This window comes from Prionailurus bengalensis, chromosome C1 (genome assembly GCF_016509475.1).
Source record: "Prionailurus bengalensis isolate Pbe53 chromosome C1, Fcat_Pben_1.1_paternal_pri, whole genome shotgun sequence".
NCBI lineage: Eukaryota > Metazoa > Chordata > Mammalia > Carnivora > Felidae > Prionailurus > Prionailurus bengalensis.
The window spans coordinates 103,015,083-103,040,412 of record NC_057345.1 but is presented as its reverse complement, the minus strand read 5'-3'; the positions used below and the strand labels follow the sequence as shown (position 1 = coordinate 103,040,412).

The 25,330-nt window shown below is 39.3% G+C and overlaps 1 protein-coding gene across 1 annotated transcript in view; it reads left to right on the top strand.

Moving 5' to 3' along the window:
• NOTCH2 (notch receptor 2) overlaps nt 1–25,330 on the top strand; it is a 164,243-nt gene that overhangs the window by 21,428 nt on the left and 117,485 nt on the right. Inside the window, exon 2 of the mRNA XM_043575978.1 lies at nt 20,155–20,236. Coding sequence (XP_043431913.1) covers nt 20,155–20,236 — 82 coding nt within the window. The remainder of the gene's footprint in view (nt 1–20,154; nt 20,237–25,330) is intronic.

The window sequence follows — 25,330 nt, the reverse complement described above, 5'->3', positions numbered from 1 at the left end:
TAGCTCTTTGTTCCCAAACTTCTCTTTAAATATATCCTTTTGTGAGCTTTTGGAATATCTTACGTTATTTGTTGTTTGTCATTCATTTTCTGTCTTAAATGGCATGTCTTTCTAGCTCTAATTTTTGCCGAAACCATTAAAGGCCAATGTATGATGGGTCATTTTTCTAACCCATTTCTTTGCATTTGAAAGCCTTCATGTCTCTGGCTTCATGCTACTGTATGTATACAGAAGTGTTCAGTATCTTTTCTAGTTTACATTTTTTGTTACAACTGCTGTCAAACCACTTATGAGCACTTTCTAATATAAATCATTTTGGTGACTGAGTGGGAGGGAAGGAATCGGTTCACAGGAATAAATTTGCATGTTGAGAAGATACTATCTAATAGTTTGCAAAGCACTTTCAAGGGCATCATATCTTTTATAAGACCATGTGTTCATTTCTGGAGGCTGCGACAGAGACTCTCTCTGAGACCTAATCAGTAGCCGCGCTGTCAAGTACCAGGGCTGGCTGGAGCACCAAGGCCAGGTCTTCTTTCTGTCCCGTGTGTATGACTGCATCATCATTTTATTGGCAGAAATATGGAATCTTCCTGATTTTAAAAGGTACTTCCTTGCCTTCGGAAGGTATGTTAGCAGTCCTTTCAGAATGGAAAAAAAATTGTTATGTTTTCCTGCCTTTTGATAAAAATCATTGGTTATCCATAATTCTAATTGTTTCTAACTAGAGTCTGATGGCATTGCAGAGCTTCTGACTAAGGTGGCTTTTGGAAAATTAAGGTTTTATAGAAATTAGTGAGCTTTTCTATGACTTTCTGAAGGAACAGACTCAATCTAGTGATACAGTTGTGTTCTTGGATCTGTTAACATCACAAACTTTAATTTTGGATATTAATATTTGATTATCTTTCTGAAGCATGTGTTTGTGTACAAGATGGATGCTTCACTGGTTCTCATTGATTTTGGCAAGTGGTCAAATGCGAGGTAGGTATTGGTAGGGCAGTGCCGTACAGTTTCAGTGCCAGGGTTGCTGTGTGCAGACTGACTGTGAGGCCTAGCTTACTTCTTGAGAACAAACGTAGATTTTCAGAAAGTGTCCTGAGCCTGTGGCACACAAGTGTTGGTATGGGACAGTGTGAGCCCAGGGAATGTACTTAGCTAAGAGGCCATTTAAGAAATAGGTCTTGTGGGGCACCTGGGTGGCTCAGTCAGTTGTATCCAACTCTTGACTTTGGCTCAGGTCACAATCTCACGGGTGAGATTGAGCCCCATATCGGGCTCCGTGCTGGGGAGCCTGCTTGGGGTGTTCTCTCTCTCTCTGTCTCTTTTTCTACCCCCTCTCCCATCCCATGCTCATGCTCTCTGTCTCTCAAAAAAAAAAAAAAAAAAAAAGTAGGTTTTGTATTCCTTCTAAGAGTTAGGCCTTGTGCTGAATATTAGAGTAGTTGTTCCAAAGGGTTTTTGTTTTTGTTTTGTCCACTTTAGGCTCTAGTGGTGAGCTAAGGAGAAGCAAAAGAGGAGAAGCCATTCTTGGGAACTTCTTGGAGGTTGTAGCTGGCTCTGAAGAGTCTTGGTTGAACTAGATGAGTAACTAGTTCCTATGACTAATGAACTTTGCAGGAGTCCCTTTGGTTGTACATACAGCCCCCTGGGATTGCTGTAAGGTTCCAAGCCATCACTGTTTGGAATCGTGGTTTTCAAACTTGAGTATGCATCAAGTTTGGAGGGCTTATTAGAATACAGATTGCTGGGCCCAGGGCCCATCCCTTGAGTTTCTGATTCTGTAGGCCTGGATTGGGACCTGATAATTCACATTTCTGACAAGTTCCCAGATGCTCCTGCAGTTTTGGAAATTACACTTTGAGAACGACTGGCTTAAAGCAACATTAGGTGTTTTGAGTTTGGGGGCAGAGGGAACTATACAGGCTGGCTGAGATCTTTTCACTGCTCTTCCAGTGCACAGAGGTGAGCTTCCAGATGTATTAATTAATTCATCCAGCAAGTATGTGAGTGTCCACTATGTGCCAACCACTGTTATAGTTGTTAGGGGATACTGTGAAGAAAGCACACAAAAATCCCTTTGTGGAATTTCAATGAGCACAGGCTGGGATTAACTTGATATCAGTTCTGCTGTTTCTTGATGCTTGCAGGTGAACCTGCCCCTTCTCCTAGCTCCCTTCCACTTATTTTACTTTCTTTTGGAATCTTTGAATTTCATAATAATAGCACTGATATTATTAATCATCCCGACAACTTAAAAAAATTTTTTTAATGTTTATTTTTGAGAGAGAGACAAACGACAGAGCGTGAGCTCTGAACAGAGAGAGAGGGAGACACAGAATCCAAAGCAGGCTCCAGGCTCTGAGCTGTCAGCACCGAGCCGGATGTGGGGCTCAAACTCACAAACTGTGAGATCATGACCTGAGCTGAAGTTGGACGCTTAACCGACTGAGCCACCCAGGTGCCCCTCATCACAACTTTTTATTGAGTACTTGTTCTATGTCAGAAATAATGTAGCTAAGTGCTTTACATTTATTATCCCATGTTATAACAACCCTGGTGTTTTCATCTTGATCTAAAAGATGAATTTTGAAGAGGTTGGTGACTTACCCAAGATGATACAGCTAGGTGGAACTAGGTCTGTCTTATTGCAAGTCTGTACTTCAGTGCTCTAGTCCAAGGTTTTTAAACTGCACATTATGACCACTAGTGGGGCATGATTTGGTAGGTCTCAAACAGCACTTTTTGGGGAAAATTGGAACTGAATAGAAAATATCACATAGGGTAAGCATTGTTTCTTGAAATTTTTTTTCCTGTGTATGTGTATGTGTGAATATTGAGTTCTGACTTAAAATATATTTCTTACTGTAGCTAACAGTAAAAAAAAAGTTTGCAAACTACTGCTTCATTGGCTATGGGACCATAGGTCATCTAATCATCATTTTTGAAAAAGAGATTAGAAAATTTAAGCCTTAGAAAAGTAAGTGATTTTTCAAGGGCACAGAATAGTCAGTGGAGTACAAAGACCAGATATCTGAGTTTTTAGCCCCTGGTCCACTGCTTCCTTTCTCACATCATGCTGCTTCCTTAAAAGTGCACTCTATTGCCTGGGAATTGCGTCTTATCTTTTCACGTGATGGAAATATGCCATGGAACCTTTAGAGATGTTGACAAAACCTGAAAAGGGAAGTTGAATGTCCTTCTGTTCTGGGTAGGTGGAAATTGGGCCACGAAACCCCCAAAGCCTGCAGATGAAGATGTAGCATTTGTCCTGTTAGTTTCTGGTATACTTGACGGAATGAGGATAATAATATGAACTAACAGTCCAAGCTCCACACAAGTTGCTTATATTCACTTGTGTGATTACTAATTATTTTGACAGGGTAGCCATGGCTGGGCCATGAACTCGGTGGTTTGGAGTGAGAGGGGGCATCCTACCAGCATGAGTTAACACTTCTCTATGCTGTCCCCAGTTCCTCATTTTGTTCCTGCCGAGTTCAGAGCTATTTTCCTCATAGCCTAGCTTGTCTAGGCATGGTTTCAGATAGCTCTCTTTCTTTTCTTTTCTTTTTTCTTTCCTTTCCTTTCCTTTCCTTTTTTTTTTCCTTTTCTTCCTTTCTTCTCTAGACCATATACCTTCATTATGTGGGTAATTTAGGTTCCTAATGCTTTCCCCCCTAAAATCAGTACATTGCTGATTTGCATGAGGGCAGGCCTGTGGATTCTCGGCATGATCAGGTGGTGATCTATGGTAGGTCCTCCTACAGAATGCTGCCCCAACACTTTATACCAAGGGACTTACAGTCTGTCAGGAGTAATGGGAGACACTTGAAAATAACTTGAGAATGCTTACAGACCCTTCCAGCAAGTGCCTTTTAGCATCCTACTAATGGTTGATGGAAGCCGAGGAAATGCAAAGTCAAGGCCTCATTGGGGAGGGAGGCAGGGATGGAGATTGATGGGGAGGAGAGGCTAATACATAAGGATAGGATGAAAACCTTAACTTGTGAATCATAAAATTTGAGTGAGAAGGAGCCTAAAAAGGCCTGGAGGGGTGAGGTGGTTGGCCTTCAGTCATATGGCTGGATGATAGAGAGCAGAGTACCTAGGTCATCAGTCTGTGGCCCCTTTCATTCTAAGATGTGTTCACCAGAGTTGTCTTCCAAAGCATCTCATTACAGAAAAGAATGACTGTCACTTACTCTAGAGTGAATGAAATAGAGGCACCAAGAACATGTACCAGGTTTATCTGCATTTCCCCTCAAATGCTATGTACCCGCTGGGCTATGTGTGTACTAGTTTGTGAAATGTGGGGGTAAAACAAGAACCTCCAAACTTTCAATAAAATTTATGGCCCGAGAAAAACTTTTTTTTTTTTTTTTTTTTTAGCATGGACCTGCTCCTCCAAGTAGGCAAATAAATATTTTCAAATTATATGTATGTACAGCTATTAAACCATACATGCATATGTTAACTCCTAGTAAAGGTTAATTATATGGGTTTTAGACTGTACATGTGTAGATTAAAGTGCTTATGATGCCCCAAGGGATGGCCTTACACCCCTCCACTTCTGGGATACACATGTCTCAGTTTGCAGACTACTGGTCCAGAATGAAAATTGAAGAGTTTAATGTCAAAGCTATTGGTTCTTTCATTAAGCATATTATTTTTCACTCGCAATATTTCTTATTTTTAAAGTTTATTTATTTATTTTGGGAGAGAGTGTGTTGGAGGGGAAGAGAGAGAGAGAGAGAGAGAGAGAATATGAATGAATCCCAAGCAGGGGGATTAGTCCCCACACGGGACTCAGTCTCATGGACCATTAGATCATGACCTGAGCCAAAATCAAGAGTTGGATGCTTAACCAACTGAACTACTCCCAATATTTCTAATGTCCCTCTGCAAAATAGTTTTTGAATGTAAGTTTTGAATTAAAAAGTGATCTTTCCAGAGTTGATTATGTAAGAATGGAGGATGTATGTGAATTAAGTTGAATCCTTTTTTTGAGAAAAAATGGTGTTTTTGATTTAAGGAAAATGGACCCCCTCCCCCCTCTTGTTTTCAATTAAAAAAGAATTTTTTTTTTTTAAAGTAAACCCTACCCTCAGCCTGGGGCTTGAACTCAGGACTGAGATCAAGAGTCTCATGCTCCATGACTGAGCCAGCCTGGCACCCCACAACTTTCCCTTTCTTGGTCTGTGTTGGTGCAAAACCCTTGTTTGATGTCTTTAAGACTTCTCTCCCGGGGCTCTTGGGTGGCTCAATCGGTTAAGCGTCCGACTTCAGCTCAGGTCATGATCTCACAGTCTGTGAGTTTGAGCCCTGTGTCGGGCTGTGTGCTGACAGCTCAGAGCCTGGGGCCTGCTTTGGATTCTGTGTCTCCCTCCCTCTCTGCCCCTCCCCTGCTCATGCTCTGTCTCTCTCTGTCTCAAAAATAAACACATTAAAAAAAATTTTTTTTTTTAAATAAAAAGACTTCTCTCCCTACCATTGTAGTGATTAACCTCTTAATTCACATTAGGGCTTGTTAACGTTTGCTGATTTTTAAAAAAATTCCTTCAGTCTTAACTGGAGAACAAGTTTATTGCTCTGTTGGCCGCAATAGAATGGACAATATGCCATACTTTGCTATGGAGTGCTGGTGAATGATATTGGTACTATGTGAGGGTTGTTGTGTGGTAGGCCTTCTGCAGTATCCCCCAAAGTTGAGCAAGACTTGCAATCAGAAGTAAAGGAAATGAATTTGGTCATTTCAGAATTTGGAAGCCCAGGACTGTGGGGATTAGCTGAGACAGAGATGTACTGAGTAAATGCAGTGAAAGATTATTTTGGTAATTAGAAGAAGTTCCATTTTCGTAATGAAGTAAAAAGGAGTAACACTGGTCATCATTTGTGGAGAGACTGGAGAGCAAATTAGAGAGGGATAAAACTCACTTTGGCCACACAGCAGAGCCAGACAAACTTAGGGACATGTATTCTATATTTGTAGGTATTTCCAAATATTTTTTTAGTCATAAGGATGAAAATCATTTCAATATAAGAGCAGCTCATTTCATTATTCTTACTGGAAAAACGAGTTAAACCAAGCACATGTCCTATTGAGGGTGAGTCAACAGTGTCATTTTAACATAAGGAGGGACAGTACTTTAAGTGAGTTATTCCAAGTCCTGTGGTTTTCCTCCAGCTGAGCAAAGACAACTCTTATTTCAGAAGTGAGGCTTACATGCAAAAAAAGAAGTTGCCTTTCATTTCTTTTTCAATTATAGCTAGTTTTCCTTTTGCTCAATACTTTTCAAAAATCCATTTTCTCCTTAGATTTGTATCAGATTTTCTGAATTTTGACGGAGTATTTATTTGTGGAAAGTATATTATTCATTGTAGACCAATTGTATTTTAAAGTTTTATTTTGAATTCATCTACCAATTCATGGGTCAGAGTTGGTATATGGTGTCAGATATCCTTTATAAAAAAAGTTATAAGAGAAACAGGAAAGCAGTCTATTTTAACGTGTCATTATTTTTGTAAGTTTTTTAGTGGTGTGGACATGAAGTAGGGTAGTATTTTGTGGAACATTATACCAAACTGTAATGATGAAATTTATCCTTCTGACTTTGGAAGACAACAGTCTGGTGTTTTGAGATGTGTGGAAAAACAGTGCCGCGAGCTGTTTAAGGTTTCCTTAAGTGGGATCCAGTATGATCAAGGGTATGTGTCTGGATAGTTTATTCCTTGGTTTGGGAAGGTGAGTTTTTGTCTTTTTTCCCCTCTCAGTTGATTCCTTTAATTGGAGAGAAGCAGACCAGATGAAGAAAATATTCTGTCTCTTATGGCATTCTCAGTTTGCCACATTAGTTATTACATGCCTTCTCTGACTAGCAGGCCACACTTTTTCTGTTTAAAGGTTCAGTTTCACTAGCTTAACTATAGGTGTGTTCTCTGGAGGAATTTATTTCTGATAAATTGAATTTGGGTAACTTGATTAAATGATGATGGGTTACCTACTTTTAATAGAGTTCCACCCTTCTTAAGAGTAAAATCTTGTCAACATATAAGATGTGATCATTTTTATGATCTGGTTCCATAATTTCCTTTTGCTTCTTGATACTACTCTGTGCTTGAGGAAAGATGGTATGTAGTTACAATTTTACAAAGGAAGAACTCGGTACAATTTCACCCATTCTTTTACCTCATAGGGTAGTTTGTTTTTATGTTTGTCTTGAGAAATAATACATAGCAGTGTATTGAATCCTAGAGTTGGCAAGTTTTCCAAACTGGGGTTCTTTTGTTGTGGAGGTGGGAGTGATACTAATGAATGTATGTCAGTCCTTGTTAGGGCATGTCCATGAAGAGTGGTTCTGAAATAAAGCATTGGTGGCCCCTGTTATCCTAGGAACTTAGTCTTAGTTTTATTTTTGATAAGCATATGGTCATTAGCTGGTCTTTGGCATAAATGTTTTTCATGTACATAGCTGGTATGTGGGTGCTTATCTACATGGGGATGTTATATTATAGAGGTTTGTAGGTTTGGGTAGATATCAGGCTTCACTGACTGCATCTGAACAGATGTAGTGAGTGGAAGGATGCTGGACTGCTAGATAAAAGACTTTTGTTCTGGTGTAGGCTTGGCCATCTTGACTTGAACGACTTTGGTCAAGTTCCTTATTTCTTTGAGTTGCAGTTTTCCTCTTCTGTAAATGGTGCTATTTCCAATTTGCATGCCTTGCAGGGTTGTTGTAGGGATCAAATGAGGTCATTTGTATGAAAATGTTTTGTAAACTAGGAAGGTATTTTTATTGTAGCATTGTCTTAAGTCAGACTTAGCAGGGGCGAGAAAGCAAGAGTTGGGAGCTGACATTCTGATTTGTTTGGCCAGTGTTCACATTGGTCTTAGAATACTTGTAGGTTTGGGTGAGGGAACATGGATGGAAATCAGCTAAAAAATCCCTGCCCTTTGGAAGTTGAGATGTTAATCCTAAATGCATGTTGCCAAGTCAGTACCAACTCCCATCTGTAGGGAGAGCAGATGCTTGTTACTCTCATTTTACTGGAAGGACACTGGCCAGCCAACTAACTTAGGCTATGGCTGGCTACTTTCTGAAATTCACATCATTAGAGTTACATAAGATATTGTATTGTAGGAAATTTGCTGATTTGGGTTTTTTTTGTGTGTGTGTGGTGTTGGAAAGGCACATATAGAAGCCCATTCTGTGCAGATTTATGAACTTTTTCTACTTAATTCAAAAGTCATATCACAAAGAGAGGGAGGATACTCGATTCACTTGACATTTGTTTTTAATATAATATACTGTCAAATTGGTTTCCATACAACACCCAGTGCTCCTCCCAACAAGTGCCCTCCTCAATGCCCATCACCCACTTTCCCCTCTCCCCCACTCACTTGACATTTTTAATATAAAACATAAAGTATTTGAGACTTTCTATGGTAATTTATATTCAGGCTTATAGTCAAAGTGATTACAATGCTTTGGTTTTCATATTCTCGATGAGGTCATGTGTACTTTGGTAGGGAGGAGGAGAAATGTTATTTAATCACTAGCACTACCCTAATAACCACATTTGCTTAAATCCTTTGTCCCTTTGCTTGAACTCAGGGTTACTTGCTTTAATACTGGTTTTCCAAAGGACTTAATCCTGTTAATGTGATGAGGTGGCGGTGGGAAGGACATTCCCACTGGGCCTAGAGTGGTGTAACTGGTAAAACTCCCTTTTTAAATCCCTCTTGTTCTACATGAATATCACTCCCATGTCCCCAAAGTGGAATGAATTTTTACTAAGGAGAGTATTTTAAGAGAGATAAACAAAAGAGATGAAAATATCTCCTCTGCCAGGTCTTCTTGACCTTAGAAAGCTAGAATAAACTATCATTTTGCAGATTTTATTTTTGTCTTCTTTTGTGGGAAATTAGGGACTTGTTTATGTTCTCTTGGAGGGAGATAGAAAACTGGCCTGCTTCTTCAACAGTTTGGCTTTGAAAGCATTTTTCAAACATTTACCATATGCCTAACATCGTAGCTGGGTTGAAACTAGGTAGAACAGACATGGCATGGGTATTGTTGAGTCCAAAATCCATCTTTTCCTGGAACCCCCCTGGGCTGCCAGGCAGGAGAAAGGTGGCAAAGCAGATGGAATGGGTGGTGGGTTAGGACATCTGCCTTTTTTTTTTTTTTTTTTTTTTTAATTCCTCTAGGAAGTTGTGATTCATTCATAGGAGCTGAGGAAGATTGGGCTCCAGAAAGTCAACACCCCTTACAGGATTTATCCCCTCAATTTTAATTTAATATATTGAGGTTTACATTATTTCTGTAGCTCTTTCTGAGAACTCTGGACTAAAGCTGAAACAAGAAAAGTCTCTTGGCCTCTCTAGAACTAAGAAGACCTTCATGAAGGCAACATAAATTTTGGGTTTGCCAAGCCAGGTGTTGCTGCAAATGGAGAAACCTAGGTTTCCTTCCTTTTTAAAAAGTAAACATGGAAATTTCAAGTTCTGGTATGGTCATTTATTAGTGTAGACAAAATTTTCTGCCTTTACTGCCTTTCTTTGGGCATCCACAGCAACAACTGGATGAACAAGAAGGGCCATGTCCATTTGCACACCAGATTGTGACTGTCAGTGTGTGGGGCTGTTTTTACTTCACAGAAACCTAAGTAGTCTTAGAGGTAAATTCTTACACTCACAGTAAAGACAGAATATGAGTAGTTGAAAGGTTTGTGTGTCAGGGGAGAGGGGTTTTAAAGAGGACCTGATTGAACATTGAAATTATCAGCTCTTCATCAAACACCTTTAAGTGTACATTATTGTTACTTTTTTCTGTTGACCCTGGGGCCCAAGTTATGTTGGTGTGAGTTGACATTGATCTGTGTTTGAAGAAACAAGTGAAAAGAAGGGAGCGATTGAAAATAAAACTAAATAAAAATTAAAGTTTGATGCTATATTACATGTTTTTTTCTTCCCTCAGTAGTTAATAAAGATTTGATATTTTCCTAGTGTCTACCTTCCTCCGTTCCAAGGTTGTTGTCCCAGACATGTTCCTGGAAATGGGAATGGTATACATTTACCATCTCCACATTTAGACATTTTCCTCACAATGAAGGTTTCTGTGCTTATCTGGAATATTCTGGGTAGGACCTTTTGAGCTCTTGGGTTTAGACAATTCTCAGTGATATGTGCAGGAGTTTTGAGTTGAATATTGTCCACAGGTGAGTAGTGGTTTTGGATGAAGATGTGGAACCTCTGTCACCCAGATAATAATGTAGAAATAACCTAAGTGTTGCGATCTTAGCTTCTTCAGGCCCTGACTTCAGAACAGTTAGCTTAACACGTAGAGGTGCTTTATGCTGGACTCAGACTTTCTGTCATACGGTGACAGTTTACGGTGTTCTGGTGACTTGATTCTTGGGAGTAGCCTTCATTGCTACAACCAAAGTTGTTTTAAAAAGGCTGCAGAAGAGACACCCATGAAGAAATCTAGGGCGTTCTCTGGATTTACCCCATTTGGTTTTGGGAATTCTCCATGATTTTATAAAATGTAACAATCTCAGGTTTTTTCATTTTTATTTTTAACATAATTTTGTTCTCTACCTCTAAATTAACAAACAATAGAAATTGTCTGCTCCTTTTAAAAAGCTTTCTGAACAATTTAAGCTAAAAGAGCACTTTTGTTTCTCTTGGGTGGGTAGCAAGAAGATTATATATATTTATAAAATTCTTTTCCAGCAAGGGTACTTAAAAGCATGTATTTAAAATTAAGAGCTTTTAAAAAAAAATGAAGCTGTATTTAACAAAATAGTCTTTAAAAAGCTTTAGAAAGGGAGCATTTACTAAAAGCACAGGAAATTGGTGACAGGCTGAGTTTGTTTCTGATAACAGAACAGATATACATCATAGAACAGAGGAGGTAATAGAAGATATAAGACAATGGAATAACTCCTCAGATTGGCCTTTTTTGACCACTATATATCACTATATATATATTTGTATAGAGAATAATTTAACTTCTAGATCTGATACAGCTTCTTCCTCCCTTGGGTTTTATTTTATTTATTTTGTATTTATTAAAAAAAAATTGAACGTTTATTTGTTATTGAGAGACCAAGAGAGAGACACAGAGAGACAGAGCATGAGCATGGGAGGGGCGGAGAGAGGGGGAGACACAGAATCCGAAGCAGGCTGTCAGCACAGAGCCTGACGTGGGGCTCGAACTAAAAAACCGCGAGATCATGACCTGAGCCAAAGTCAGACACTTAACTGAATGAGCCACCCAGGCGCCCTGTGCCCCCTGAACTTGGGTTTTATTATACTGAGATCCTGAATGAACCTTTTGGATACATAAATCCTGTAATTATTTTGATCAGTGTCATTTTCCAAAGGGTTAGATGTTCATAGTGAAGAAATACATCAGGTCTACTTTGGATCAGATTGATGCTTATTTTTCTGTGGATGTGTGTTAGTGAATCTACTTGGGGAAAATGGTACTATATAATGAAAACATATGATCTTAGCTTACCATTCACTTGGAATTTTTATTACTATGTTTTCTGTATTTGCTGTTTAGATGTAAATTACTTTGGCTTTTGTTCAACTCATTTAAATTAATTCATTTTTTTAAAACTTTATTTATTTATTTTTTGGGGGAGGGAGGGGGACACAGAGGGAGAGAGACAGAATCCCAAGCAAGCTCTGCACTGTCAGCACAGAGCCTGACGTGGGGCTTGGCTCACACTCAAGAACCTGTGAGATCATGACCTGAGCTGACACCAAGAGTCGGACGTTCAACTGACTGAGCCACCCAGGCACCCCTTAAATCAAATCTTCACCATAATACACATAGCTTAAGATTCATGGGGAAGAGTGGGGGAAGCTGCATCTTTAATTCATGCAAATGTTAAGGCAGGAACTTCCAAATATGTTTAGTTTTGTGAAGATTAGAAAAATAAGGTTCCACTTCCTCAACTTCTCTTCCCTGTTAAAGGCCAGGAAATTTGCACCATTATTTCCTTCTCATTTTACTTTTCTACTGCTTATACAAAATGATATCAGAATTATTAGGCACAGTCACATTTGGGATCACTATGCTTGTTAAAATTGAGGCCTTAGAACATTTTAAACACAAATTGGGTGTTGACTTGTTGACTTTGTTAATAGGTTTTGTGTTAAAGATAGTTCATTGAATAACTTGAGTATTGACTGTACCTGCTTACGGTTCTAGCACTGGGCTAGGTCCCAGGTAGACAAAGATGAGCTAGTTGTATCCTACGGAATTTGCACAGATGAGGGAGAGAGACAGGTGAGCCAGCACTTAAACAAACAAACAAACAAAAAATCTACCTAGGATGTAATGGGAGCACAGAGGGGGAACATCTAAATCAGACTGGAGGGTCTCTGAGGGCTTCTTAAGGAAGGTATTGTTTTATCTATGATTTGAAATATAGGTAGGAGTAAGCTAGATGGATAAGGAAAAAGGGAGGGGAAGTATTTTTCAAGTGAAAGAATGCACATGTGTGGAGAAGTGATTATTAACAAATTGGCCACATCTGATTTATAAATATATTTTTATAATTATTCATTTTATTTAACTCATAAATGAAAAATTTTCTGCAGTCTTTAAGAAGACAAAAATAGGGGCGCCTGGGTGGCGCAGTCGGTTAAGCGTTCGACTTCAGCCAGGTCACGATCTCGCGGTCCGTGAGTTCAAGCCCCGCGTCAGGCTCTGGGCTGATGGCTCAGAGCCTGGAGCCTGCTTCCAATTCTGTGTCTCCCTCTCTCTCTGCCCCTCCCCCGTTCATGCTCTGTCTCTCTCTGTCCCAAAAATAAATAAACGTTGAAAAAAAAAAAAGAAGACAAAAATAAAAAAGTAAATAACAATGCATAGTATATGTCAATATAGCACAGCAAATATTGATGGATTTTGTTTTTTGCAGTGAATCTAATAGTATAAAATAGACAAAATTGGCATTTTTAAAATAAAAGGTTATTCTAGATTCATCAACTCATTAGGATGGTTATCTTTATAAAATGAATATTACATTAGTAATGTCAAAAACACCCTTATGTAATTTATTTACTTATTTATTTTTATTAAAAAAATTTTTTTTAACATTTATTCATTTTTGAGAGAGAGAGAGACAGACAGAGCATGAGTGGGGAAGGGGCAGAGAGAGAGGGAGATACAGAATCTGAAGCAGGCTCCAGGCTCTGAGTTTTCAGCACAGAGCCGGATGCGGGGCTCAAACTCAGGACGCAAGATCATGACCTGAGCTGAATTCGGATGCTTACCCGACTGAGCCACCCAGGCGTGCCCCCCCCCCCTTATGTAATTTATAACTTCAGTTTCTGTTGGTTATATTTTCTTAAATCAAGGTATACCTCTTTTTGAAAAGTAATGCTATTTTGCTATGAACTCTATAGCCTAAGCCTCAATCTTTATGGGTCTGGTATTAGCATCTCTTAAATAGGAAACACATTTTCTATTAGATGATACCTGTAAAGGACATAGAAATCCTTGTAACACTATCAGGAAAATAAAAAACTGGTATCTTCCTTGTTGTATTTATTTGCCTTTTAATCAAGACGAATTTCAAAGAGGAAGACAGATGTTTCTCTACTTTGTTTTTATTTAAATGCACCACTTGGGATTTGAAGCTTCTGCACTTCTGTTTGTTTGGATTTTTTTTTTTTTTTCATGGCTTGATCCCAAAAAATGGAATAAAAAGTTTAGTGGAAGTTTGTTGTTTGAAATCACAGGGTGCTATGAGAATTATTGCAAATCCCTGATGTCTCTCTGTCTGCCCTCAATTCTCCTACTTTTGGTAATAATGCAAGCAGTCATTTTGGAAAACTTTGCTTTGTTCATTTTACCGGGTCTCTTCCAGACACCATGTGCCTGAAGCAGCAGCAGCAGCTAGCTGTAGCCAAGGTCCTAGGGCATAAACTCAGAGGACTTGTCTCTCAAATGCTGGTACTCAAAATTTGCATAAACGTTAAAGAGAAAATTCAAAAGGCCCTGTATACCTTCTCTTCACATATTTTAGGAACCCCACCCATTTAAGATATTAAAACGGCTTTTGAGTGAGCAGTGGATATAAACACAAACAGATACCACACTGCAGACCAGTGGAGCAGGATATGGAAAAAAAAAAATCATGTGAGATAGACAACAGAGGCTTATTTGAAGAGGCTACAAAGCAACAAGTAATGCCAATTCACAGCGATTACATGTTAATGCAACAAGTGAAACACATTGAAGGCTGCTCAGATTACAACTGGCTGGGGTGCAGACTTAATTACTCATGTTAGAGATTCGTAAAACAAAGGGAAGCTTTTAAACCAATGATATGTAGCTGGCATGATACTGAAAAGCCCTGGAAAACTAGGCAGACGCCTAGACGAAATCTTAAGGAAGATTTCATCAAGTCAGGATACCTTGGGCCCGTCCCTAAATGGGCAGATTCCTGAAGCCCTGGACCTGGTCAAAATCAATGACAGCTTATTCTGTTTTTTTTTTTGTAGTATTTATAGACAAATAAGACCAATAAACTTGAATCGATACTAGAACCTTGTCTGGACTGAGTTACACAGTGCTAAACAACAAGGGTTTGGGTTGTATTTCTTAGCGGCTCTTTTAAGGGTGGTCCTGAGATTGATATGAAGAGGGTTTGCTAAAGATATAAAGACAAGTTTTATTTTGTTTGTATTTATCTCAGACTCATTTGGGTAGATCGCATTCTCTTTGCCCCTACCCCTAACTTCCCTTCATTAGATTGTATGGACTGTGAGGATAGGAAATGTTTCATTTGTTTGATTTCCATGCAATGCCTAGTAAAAGGCCATGCTCACAGTAAGTTCTTCAAACAATAGTAATAGAACCATGTTAAAATTGAAAGACATTTTTGCTCATATATAGTGTGTACCTTTAGTTAGTGGCTTCTTATTCCTGCAGTACTATTGCAGTACTATACCTTTTTTTTTTTTTTTTTTTTTAAGCAGTGACCTCTGCTTTTTTTTCTTTTCTTTTTTTTGGTGGTAGTAGTAGTAGTTCAGTATGTCTTTTATTAGATTGTTATCGATGGCAACTGGGAAGAATTTATTTCACCTAATGATATTACATCCTAAATTGCCTGGGGCTCTTCTATTTTTCTAGATTTCTCAGTATGTTTAAACTAGGGTTTGATTGATATAACAAGTTTCCCTAAAGGCACCATTTATCATGCATTTAGTTACCAAGAATTTAAGTACCTACTATGTGAGCTAGGTTTTTTTTTGAGTTCTTACTTATGTGTCAGGCATTGTTCGAGGCTGTTTAAGTGGTTAATTTATTTATTTCTTACCAGGGTTCTGAGAGATGATTTTATAGGTGAAGAAACTGAAGCACAAAGTGGATACAGAGACAGATAGGAAATGGTGGAGCCAGAATCCAAGCTCAGATGCTGGTGCATTAAACTATATTGCCTCAAATAGAAAAGAAGAAAGGTCTTCTATCCTCTGGGAACTTAAACATGGACAAGCAGAGAGAGAGAAGACCGTATAGAATTAAGGGCTAAACTGTGAGTGAGTTATCAATGTCGTAAGACTCGGAGGCTATGAGGGGGAGGCAGGAGGTGGGCTGGGCCTCCAAAGAGTGAGTAGAGTGTAGATGGTGGAGGGAAGTGGCAGCAGAGGAAGCTGAGAAGTAGGTAGAGGCCTGGAGGGCAGTGGTGATCCGTCCCAGGGAGAGACTGCATTTACTGTGGTGGGAGGGCACTGGGCAGGGAAGGTGGGCTGCAGTCTTGAAGGCGAGCCTGAAGGTGTAGACTGGAAGACGTAAGAAAAGGCCTGTCCCTGGAAGAAGTGTGAACCATGGCATTGTGTGAAGGTACTGCATAGACGTCTCGTCTGGTTCTTCTGAAGCCAAACTGAGAGTAAGTTCTGAGAATTGAGTAGAACTGAAAGTCAATATAGATTATAGAGTGCTGGACCAACACTTTGCAAGTGGGGCTTCTGGGAGATTGGATGAGGTTAGAATAAAATTCTTACCATTTTTGGGGAGCTAAGAGAATGGATATCTTCAACCTATTCTAAAAAGGGAAGACTTGAATAAATTTATATACACATATGTAAAAAAGAAACCTTTCACTCACTGGAACATTTTACAATCGTCCCTGTTTTCAAACACAAATCTGATGGTGTCATTGTCCTTGCTTAAAGCCAAGCAGTACTTACCTTCACACTTAGACCAGAAGTGGGAGTCTAATCCCTGCCTGCCTCTTACCACTCTCTGCCTTGCTAAATAGTCGCTAGCCACGTGCACCTGGAATACCAGTCTCATTCCCATCTCACGGCCTTTACACTTGCTCTCTGTTTGGGATTACTCTTTCCCACATCTTCATGGTTCTTTTTCATTTAAATCTTGGCTCAAAGATACCTTCTGAGAGAGGCCTTTCCTAGTCACCCTGTCCAGCCTTTGTAGTTATTCTGTCTCCCAAATCCAGGTTCTGTTTCCAACAGAATCTATCACTTACCGCTGTCTGAAATGACATTATTTATTTATTCCTTTATAATCTGTCTTTCCCTTTTTACGGGGACAGGGACTTTATTGTTAACCGTGGAATCCCTGAATTTGGGCTAGTACCTCATGGAGTAGATGCTTTGTAAGTGTGTTCTCAGCATTAGAAGCGTAGTCCCCAAATACATTGCCCAGGAAATGTGTGAAAATTAGAAATTGGTGTCTAGATTTTGTATCACATTGCCAAGTGATGGAATGATAAAATTGAAATCTGCTTCTGTTTTCACCCTTTTTTGGCGGGGAGGAAGGCATGCATGCACACACATACAGTATATGAGATTGATTTAAGTCAGCAGTATTTATTGAGTGATCACTGTGGCTTAAGATGAAAATTTTGGAAAAAGTTACCCTTTTTGTGAGTGACTCATTTCTCTGAGTCTACTAAGACATTAGTTTAAGCATCTGTTCTGTAAATGGGGTATGATTGAGCAGTTTGTTTTTTACTCTACAAATACAAAGGTGCTTTCAATTTCACTGTTAAATTTAAATGTTTTACATTGGAAGAAGGGCAAATTGAATTTTGAAATGAGATCTTTCCTGGTCTCACTGCAGTTTTTTCAAATTATCAAAGTTTTAACTTCTCTTTGAATGGCACATAATTACACTATTCATTTACAGATTACCCCTAAGCAAAGTCATGAGTCTCAAATTTTACTTTATTTTTCTTTTGTCTATTCAGGCAACATCTTACTGTCTAGATTACCTGAGACCTCCAGTGGATTGTATAGTCTTAGGGATTCCTTAAAGTTCTCAAAGTATGGTTCCTCAGACTTTAACATCACTATTACCTGGGAACTTGTTAGGAATGCAAGTGCCCAGGCCCCTTCTAGACCTTCTTAATCAGAAACTAGGGGGCTGGGGTCCAGCAGGCCCTCCAGTTGACTCTGATGCACACTTTGAGCACCATGGCTTAGTAAACGTTAAAGGGTCAAGGTAGTGTGATCCTAAAGATTAGCCAGATGGCATTAATTTTTAGCCCTGTAAGCCCACCTCCTTTTTGGTCACTGAATTTGATTGGTTCACTAAGGCTAGGCTGTAAAGTTATTTGCTAGATGGATTGCCACATACTGACTTTGGGTTGTTTGTGTTTCTCTGAACTTGTCACTGTAATGATTTGCCAGGACACTTAATAGGAACAGACTGTAATTTTTTTTTTGCACCCGTGGCTTTCTGAGTCATGGGTGGCTAGGTCCTTAATGTCCTTCTGCATAGATTTCTCCAGGCACCAGGTATGCCATTCACATACTTTTGATGAGGGAGGTGTCACTGTTGGATCGCAGGAGACCTTCAGAAGCATTTAGTCCACGCCAGTGTAGTTTACAGGTAGGGAAATTGAGCCCCCGTGAGGTTGTGCTGTACTTGCAGTAGTACAGCAGGCGAGTGCTGGAGGCAGGATTTCAATCTCCCCTGTGCCAGGACTCCTGCAGGGGGAGGACAGGGCTGCAGCTTAGCCTGCTCCCTGCCTGCAGGACATTCCTTTCCTACTGACAGGTTTCTTTTTTATTTAAAGAAAAAAAGCAAATAGAAAAAAGTCAGGAAGTTCTCATTGAAACTAATAAAAGTGTCTAAAGAGAATGAAAAAAACAGTTTGAGAACTTTGGTATGGAGGAAATAACCTGACATTAACTGTTTTAATTATAGTTGTAGCATTGGCCTTATCAGTGTGGGAAGAGGGAGCATTTGAGCCCTACAGGGAAGTGGGATATGGACAACAAGATGACCCTCTTCCTGAATCTGTCTCTTCAGGCTGCAGCTTAGTGACTGTGTGATCCCAACGGCTGCCATAGAGATGGGGCTGGACTCACTAAGAGACCTGGGTCCCGGGCCCAGCACTGGCACAGCTAGTGTGGTGTGATGCTCCATGAGGAGGTCACCTCACCTCCTTGGCCTCCACTTTCTAGTCAATGGGTCTAATAATACCTGTTCTGCCTATCATGAGAAGAAAACTGCCAGAGGTTGGGAAGCAGTGTATCACAGAAGTTAAGAGCACAGACTCTCTTGTAGGATCTAGACTCCCTAGGTTCAAGTTCTGCCTCTTTAACTCACTGGTGTGGCGGTAGGCAGGTCACTTACCTTTTTTGTGGAACTGTTATAATGAAACTAACTTCTTCATAGGGTTGTAGGGAGCATTGAATTAGTCTGTGCAAAGTGTTTAAAATAGTATCTGATATTTAGTAAGTACAGTGTGTTAGCTGCTATGGTTATTACTATTTTTAAAATATTATTATTTTAAGGGATGAGATTTCTGTAAACATGTCCTCAAATGGTTCCATCCGTTGGTCACAGTACTGGGAAAATAGAGGGTTCTTACTCAGTAATTGTTAATGGAGTTGTTGTAACATGCAGCTTGTGCCTGCCCGGACCCTGAAAAGAAGCTGATTTTGATGCCCAAGCAGGGCAGGCCTACAGCCTCTGATATTGAGCAGTTTATTCAGAGAGTAGTATGGCTGGAGGAAACTCAAAGGTGGAGACTTCTCAACTTTGCTTTCAGGTTTATAACCATCCTAGGAAATGGACATCTTAATAATCTTCCAGAAAAATTAATTAACTTCAATTTTGATTTTTATTGTTTGGCTAGGTTGCTTTCTGTCTTGCCTTTCCAATTGTTATTAGGATTCATGATAAGGATTTTGGGGATGAAAATTCCAACTCTGAAAGCTAAACAATCAAGGTATTGTAGTTAACCAGCAAGTGAGTAGTAGACTTTGGGTAGCCTCCCTTCTCTTCGGACTGAAATCAGTGAAAGTTTCTACTATTACTGTTTATTTCTGAGTAGTCTTTTTTGGGGAGGGATTGTGGTGGTGAAGCGCCTTTTTGTTGCCTTATAAAAGGACTGGAGTTTAAGAATTTGAAAGTTATTGTTTTATCTGCATGTATAAAACTTTAACTTTTTATTTTCTTTACTTTGACCCCCCGCCTCCTCTATAATCTGTATTTGTGGTCTACTCCCCATCTTTGTGTGAGCCCTTTAAGGCTAGAGATTATGTCTTATTCATTTCTTATGTATTCCACTTCCCCTTTCTCTCTGGATCCTAGTACTGTGCCTCATACATACTAGGCTCTCAATTACAGTTTGTTCAATGAGTTTTGTTGATATTTCTGTTACATATTAAAGTGGCCTGTTTTAAAACTTCACTCAAAGCCTTAGGTAATTAATTAATATCATGGTGACCTGATATCTACCCAGGTCTTCCTAAATATTCATTGATGAATCCTTATGTTTCCAAACTTAAAGGTGCTCATGGCATATCATGGATGTTAGAGCTTTAATTTTCTTAGTATCATTGGGAGATAGGGATGCAATAGCTGGAGAGATAGAGGCACAGATAATTAAGGGCATCGTTCAAGACTACAAAACAGTTATTATAGGAAGAGACTCCTAGGATGAGCTTCCATGCTCCTATGACCCCAGAAGCCAAAGGACAAAAACAAAACAAAGCAAGCAAACAAGAAAACCTGATTGAACCTCTAAAGGGAAACCCAGATCAGGTCGGATATAGGAACGGATGTTGACCTAGATTGGGTAACATTTCTTTGCTGTCTGAGGGTTATGATTAGTGACTTATTTCTAATGTGCATTTGTTTTTATTTTTAGCATTGCAGTGTCGGGACAGCTATGAGCCCTGTGTAAATGAAGGAATATGTGTTACCTACCACAATGGTACAGGATACTGCAAGTAAGTTTTTCTCTGTTTGTTTTTTTCCCTGTTTATATATTTTATTTTTCCTCAATAGCACACTGGACAAGATTTGGTCCTACTAATTCTATTTTTTTTTTATTAAAAAAAATTTTTTTAACGTTTATTTTTTAAGGAGCACGAAACAGAGTGAGAGTGGGGGAGGGGCAGAGAGAGAGGGAGACACAGAATCCGAAGCAGGCTCCAGGCTCTGAGCCGTCAGCACAGAGCCTGACGCGGGGCTCAAACTCACAAACTGTGAGATCATTACCTGGGCTGAAGTCAGATGCTTAACCGACTGAGCCACCCGGGCACCCCACTAATTCTATTTTTAATACTTCTGTGAATGTTACTGGTTCTCTAACTTTTCTGGTGTAATTTTGTGAGCAATGAGGATGGAAGGATGTGGATGTCAGATAAATGGTTAACAAGAACTTCTTATCTCATCGTTATCTTCTTCATTATGAAAAAGACTTTTCAGTGAGTGACTAATGTATATTGGGTACATTCCTAGAATCGCTCCTCAACGTTAGTTACGATCTTGTTTTTAAGTCAAACCACAATTGATACTAGCTTTAATTCTGCGTAGTGTAAGTGAATATTATAGCCATGCAAAACTATTTTTTCTGGTGTAAAAAAGTCCAGTTCAGAAAGAGAGACTGTGAGAAGGATGCATACACCTGCAGGGATGGGACAGAAAGCAGGTGCCATGGAGAATGTCACTATAGGGGTTTAAAAGAGTAAGAGTCAGGAACAGTACTAGGGAGTGTAGGCTAGTTTCTTAGGAGCAGTTTTTCTTTTTTCTCCAACGACCTAGTTTATGCTTTTCGTTGATTTGAGGAGGCCTGTGAGATTATCTCATAAATAGCTCCTCTTTTCCATCCAGCTCATTTGAAAATTTTTAACAGGAGAATGTATTCGTTCTATTTATATCATGGAAAATAAGATTTGATAATAGGGCTTTTATTTTCTTTAACACTTGTATGGGCTGTATCTTTGTTCTGTGCTTTGGTAGCAGTACTTGCTTGATAAGCATTTTAAATGACCTTATCCAACATGTTTTTATTTCTTCTCTGGATATTTAATTGAATACCATAAAAATAATAATGACAATTGTTCCAATCAAGTCCATTCTGACCCTCGGATCTAAGTTCTTTAATGTCATAAAAAAAGAATTTTTGCAGGTCAGGAAACATACTCTTCACCTGAGTGACAATATTTTAAGTGGTGATGATGGTAAAGTTTAACCATAGGTTGTTTGGATTGGAATAAAGACAATATTGGAAATGAAATTTTTTATGTAATTGATAATGAGCTGCTCACCTAGTTTTTCTAGCTGGAAAACAAAAAACAAAAACAAAAATGTGATGTAGTCTCCTCTCAGAATGGTGACACAACTAGAGATAATGACGGGGAGGAACTTAATACCTTAGAACTGGCTACCAAAATCTTCAGGCCCTTTTTGGCACCTGGTGTCTCGGTTACTTGCTTTATTTTATTATTCACCCCTCTTGTGGTAGTTACCCCATTACATTATGATCATTTGTGGATGTGTTTGTTTCTCCTACTAGACTGAAGGTCCTTGCCTTGTGCATTTTTGTATAGTTACTGCCTGGTGGAACAGCTGGTAATGCAGCTACAGCTTAACAATGTATTTCGTGAACTAAAATATGCTCAATAGATACCATCGTTCACGTATTTTTTTTTTAATTTTTAAAAAATGTTTATCTTTATTTTTGAGACAGAGAGAGACAGAGCGCAAGCAGGGGAGAGGCAGAGAGGGAGGGAGACTCAGAAGCAGGCTCCAGGCTCTGAGCTGTCAGCACAGAGCCTGACGTGGGGCTTGAACTCGTCAACTGTGAGATCATGACCTGAGCTGAAGTCGGATGCTCAACCGACTGAGCCACCCAGGCGCCCCAACGTTCACATATTTTTTAAATCCATGTCTTAAATAAGAAGATACTGGTCTTCCCCTCTGAGAATTTTATTTGCTTCACACAGCATCCAGGACGGTAGTACTATATTGAGAGGCACTTCAGTTCTATTTGGACATAACTCAACTTGGTGACTTATGTAGGGGGAATTTCAAATAGATTCTAAGTGTTGGCCTATGTATTTGTGGTCTGACATGGGAGAGACTAGTTAGTCTCTGAGCACTTACCAGGAGAGGACACTAAGGGTCACTTTTGGGAGACAGATTTGTGGGCTGTTAGTCTCAAACTCTCCAACCAAGGTGAGAGAGACAAAGTTGCCCCCAGTTTCTAGAAGAAGCACTTCTAGGGAACAGGGAACTCACTTTGTGGTTGACAAAAATGGGGCTGCATACATTCTGCCCCTAGATGCTTGGTAATTGTTGATGGGTTAGGCTGCTCATGGATATAGTTCTGGGGGGTCCCTCAGCTGTCCTCCAACCCTGAGGTTGTGAGGGAAACAAGCCCCCTGAGAAGGGGGAGTAAGAAAAGAAATGGATGAGGCTGTTCTTTTGGGACATGAATATGAACAATAAAACTTGTAAGAAGAGAGTGCTTCTCTACATCGGGAGATATTATAGATAGAGAGTAGAGAGTATTTCTCTACCTTTTGGCGTCATCAGGACTGGCAGTGTCAACGTAAGTGGACATAGGAAAAGCAAGGACATCAGGGAGGCCAAGTCAGGCATCTCTGCAAATGCCACAGAATGATAAGCAACATTTTAAGCAAAAATAACATCCGGGGCACCTGGGTAGCTCAGTTGGTTATGTGTCCAAGTCTTGATTTTGGCTCAGGTCATGACCTCACGGTTCGTGAGTTCAAGCCCTGCATTGGGTTCCATGCTGACAGTGCAGAGCCTGTTTGGGATTCTCTCTCTCTCTCTCCCTCTGCCCCTCCCCTGCTCGTGCATTCTGTCTGTCTCTCTCTGTCTCTCTCTCTCAAAATAAATCAACTTAAAAAAAATAACATCTACTTAGCAGACCTTTCATTGTATCTTCACCAACTTTGCTTTTTTCCTTGGGGAAGGAAGGTAATCTAGCTTGTTCAGTAAATATTATTTTCCCAAAATGGTAAATGGATATTAGAACACTTAGAAGTTCTATAAAAATGACGTCAGACATGCAAGGCATATGATTATCTTTTTATTCATGAGATTGCTTAATGGATTAAGAAAAGAAAGTTGAAGCCAAATTCTTTTTACAAGGGGATGGGGAACGGGAATTAATGGAAATGTTTTAAAGTAGAAGGTATCTGACTATCTGTTTAAAGAGCATAATGCTACTGATTCAGCTAAAATATAATGGTTGTTTATAGAAATTATAGAAATCCTTGATAAGATCACATTGACAGATGAGGATAAGTACTTTTAAAGGTTAGTTTTGTACACAGCTCAACAGTTTTTTTCTCACTGTTAGGAGCCTAAGTACTCTATCATAGTCTATGATGCCAGACAAGGAAAACCTGTGTAATCTTGCATAAAACTCAATTATTGCTCCTAAATAGTTGTTGTCAGATCTTAATAAAGCCCTCTCACTACAGAGAGATAAGACATTTTATTCTCTCCCTTGTCGTACTGGGAGGTATAAATATATAATTAAGTTTGGCTGTCATTAATCACTTTCAACTTGTTTGTCTCAGGCTTTCAAATATAAACCATTCCAAATCCCAATTTGATTGAAAATCATGGGTAACTCAAATTTGCTAGAATGTTGGGGGAGGGTATGGTTATGATTTGTAAAATTTACAAAGTGTGCATTTTTAAAGGCATATTTATCATAGTTATTTGCAGTCCTTATCTGTCAGTTCTTAACATCTGGATTGTCTTTGGGTATGTTTGTATCAACAGCTCTTTCTCTTGACTTTGGGTACAATTTCCCTTTAGTTCTCATTTATGGTAGTATTTGTTATTTACTAGGCATTGTCAGTGATGCACTTTAAAGTTTATCTTCCACCAAAGAGTGGTGAGTTTTGTTTTACCAGGCAGTTACATTACTGGAAGATCACCTTGATCCTATGAAGGCTTGGTTTTAGACCTTGTTTTGCCAGTTCTGTTTTGCCTTTAGTCTGACAGTATAAGTCTTAGTACTGGGATGTGGTCCTTACTCCAAAGGTATGACTCCTCAAGGGGATCAGTGGGAAGTGTGAGGTGCTTGGTAAGCCTAGTGTTTCCCAAACCTTTCTAATTTAGTAGGACTTGAATTCAAGCTTCTGACTCCCCAGAACCAAGCTCAGCCTTTCAGCCTTTCAGCCTTCCAGCTCTTGCTTTCCTTTGGGTTCCTAAGTACCTTGTTCATGCACAGCCAGGAATCATTTAAGGATTTAAGTGGGAGTCGTATGCATATTTTAGGGCTACCCACTCTGTGGTTCTGTCTTTTCCAGGATTTCTCCTCCTCAAATTCTAGTTTCTTAGACAGTTCCAAATAGCTTTGACTCCTCAGCTCAGTAAGACTTCCATTTTCTGCTTGCATTCTGTTCCTCTTGTGCTGTGTGGACTGAGGAATACCTTCAGGGAAAAAGCTATATAAATGTAGGTTTCATATAGTTTGCTTTTCTTCTTTTGAGGCTCATATCCCTTCCAGTTTCTGCCTGCTTTTGATTACTCCCCGGTACCTTTAATATATTGTCCACAGTGTCTAATTATTGTGAGCAAGAGAGTTGATCTGATATAATTACTCTGCCATTATTTTTAATGATAAAAATTATCATTATAAAGGACTCTTTCAAAAATTTCTACATACCACTTAGGAGGTAACTAGCATAGTGTTTATTAAACACTGGAAAGTCACCATGAGTTACATAGGTACCTGTGGATGGGTGATTGCATTTGAGAATCTCTACTTTCTGCCAAAATACCTAACTAGGAACTACATTTTAAAGTAAATCATTATAAATATAAAATGTTATAAAGTACAACTTTGTTTCACAATTTACCTAAAATTGTCTACTAGCTGTAAGAAACATTTCAACATTAACAACTAACAGTTTTCCTTGCCAGGATTAGGGCTAATGGTGTAGACCTCCTAAAGCCGTTCCAGGAAAACTGGAGCCACTGCCTTCTTTGTCCTCTTGATATGTTTCTATGTAGTCAGGAGAGAATAGAGACACTCGGAATCTTCCAGAGCC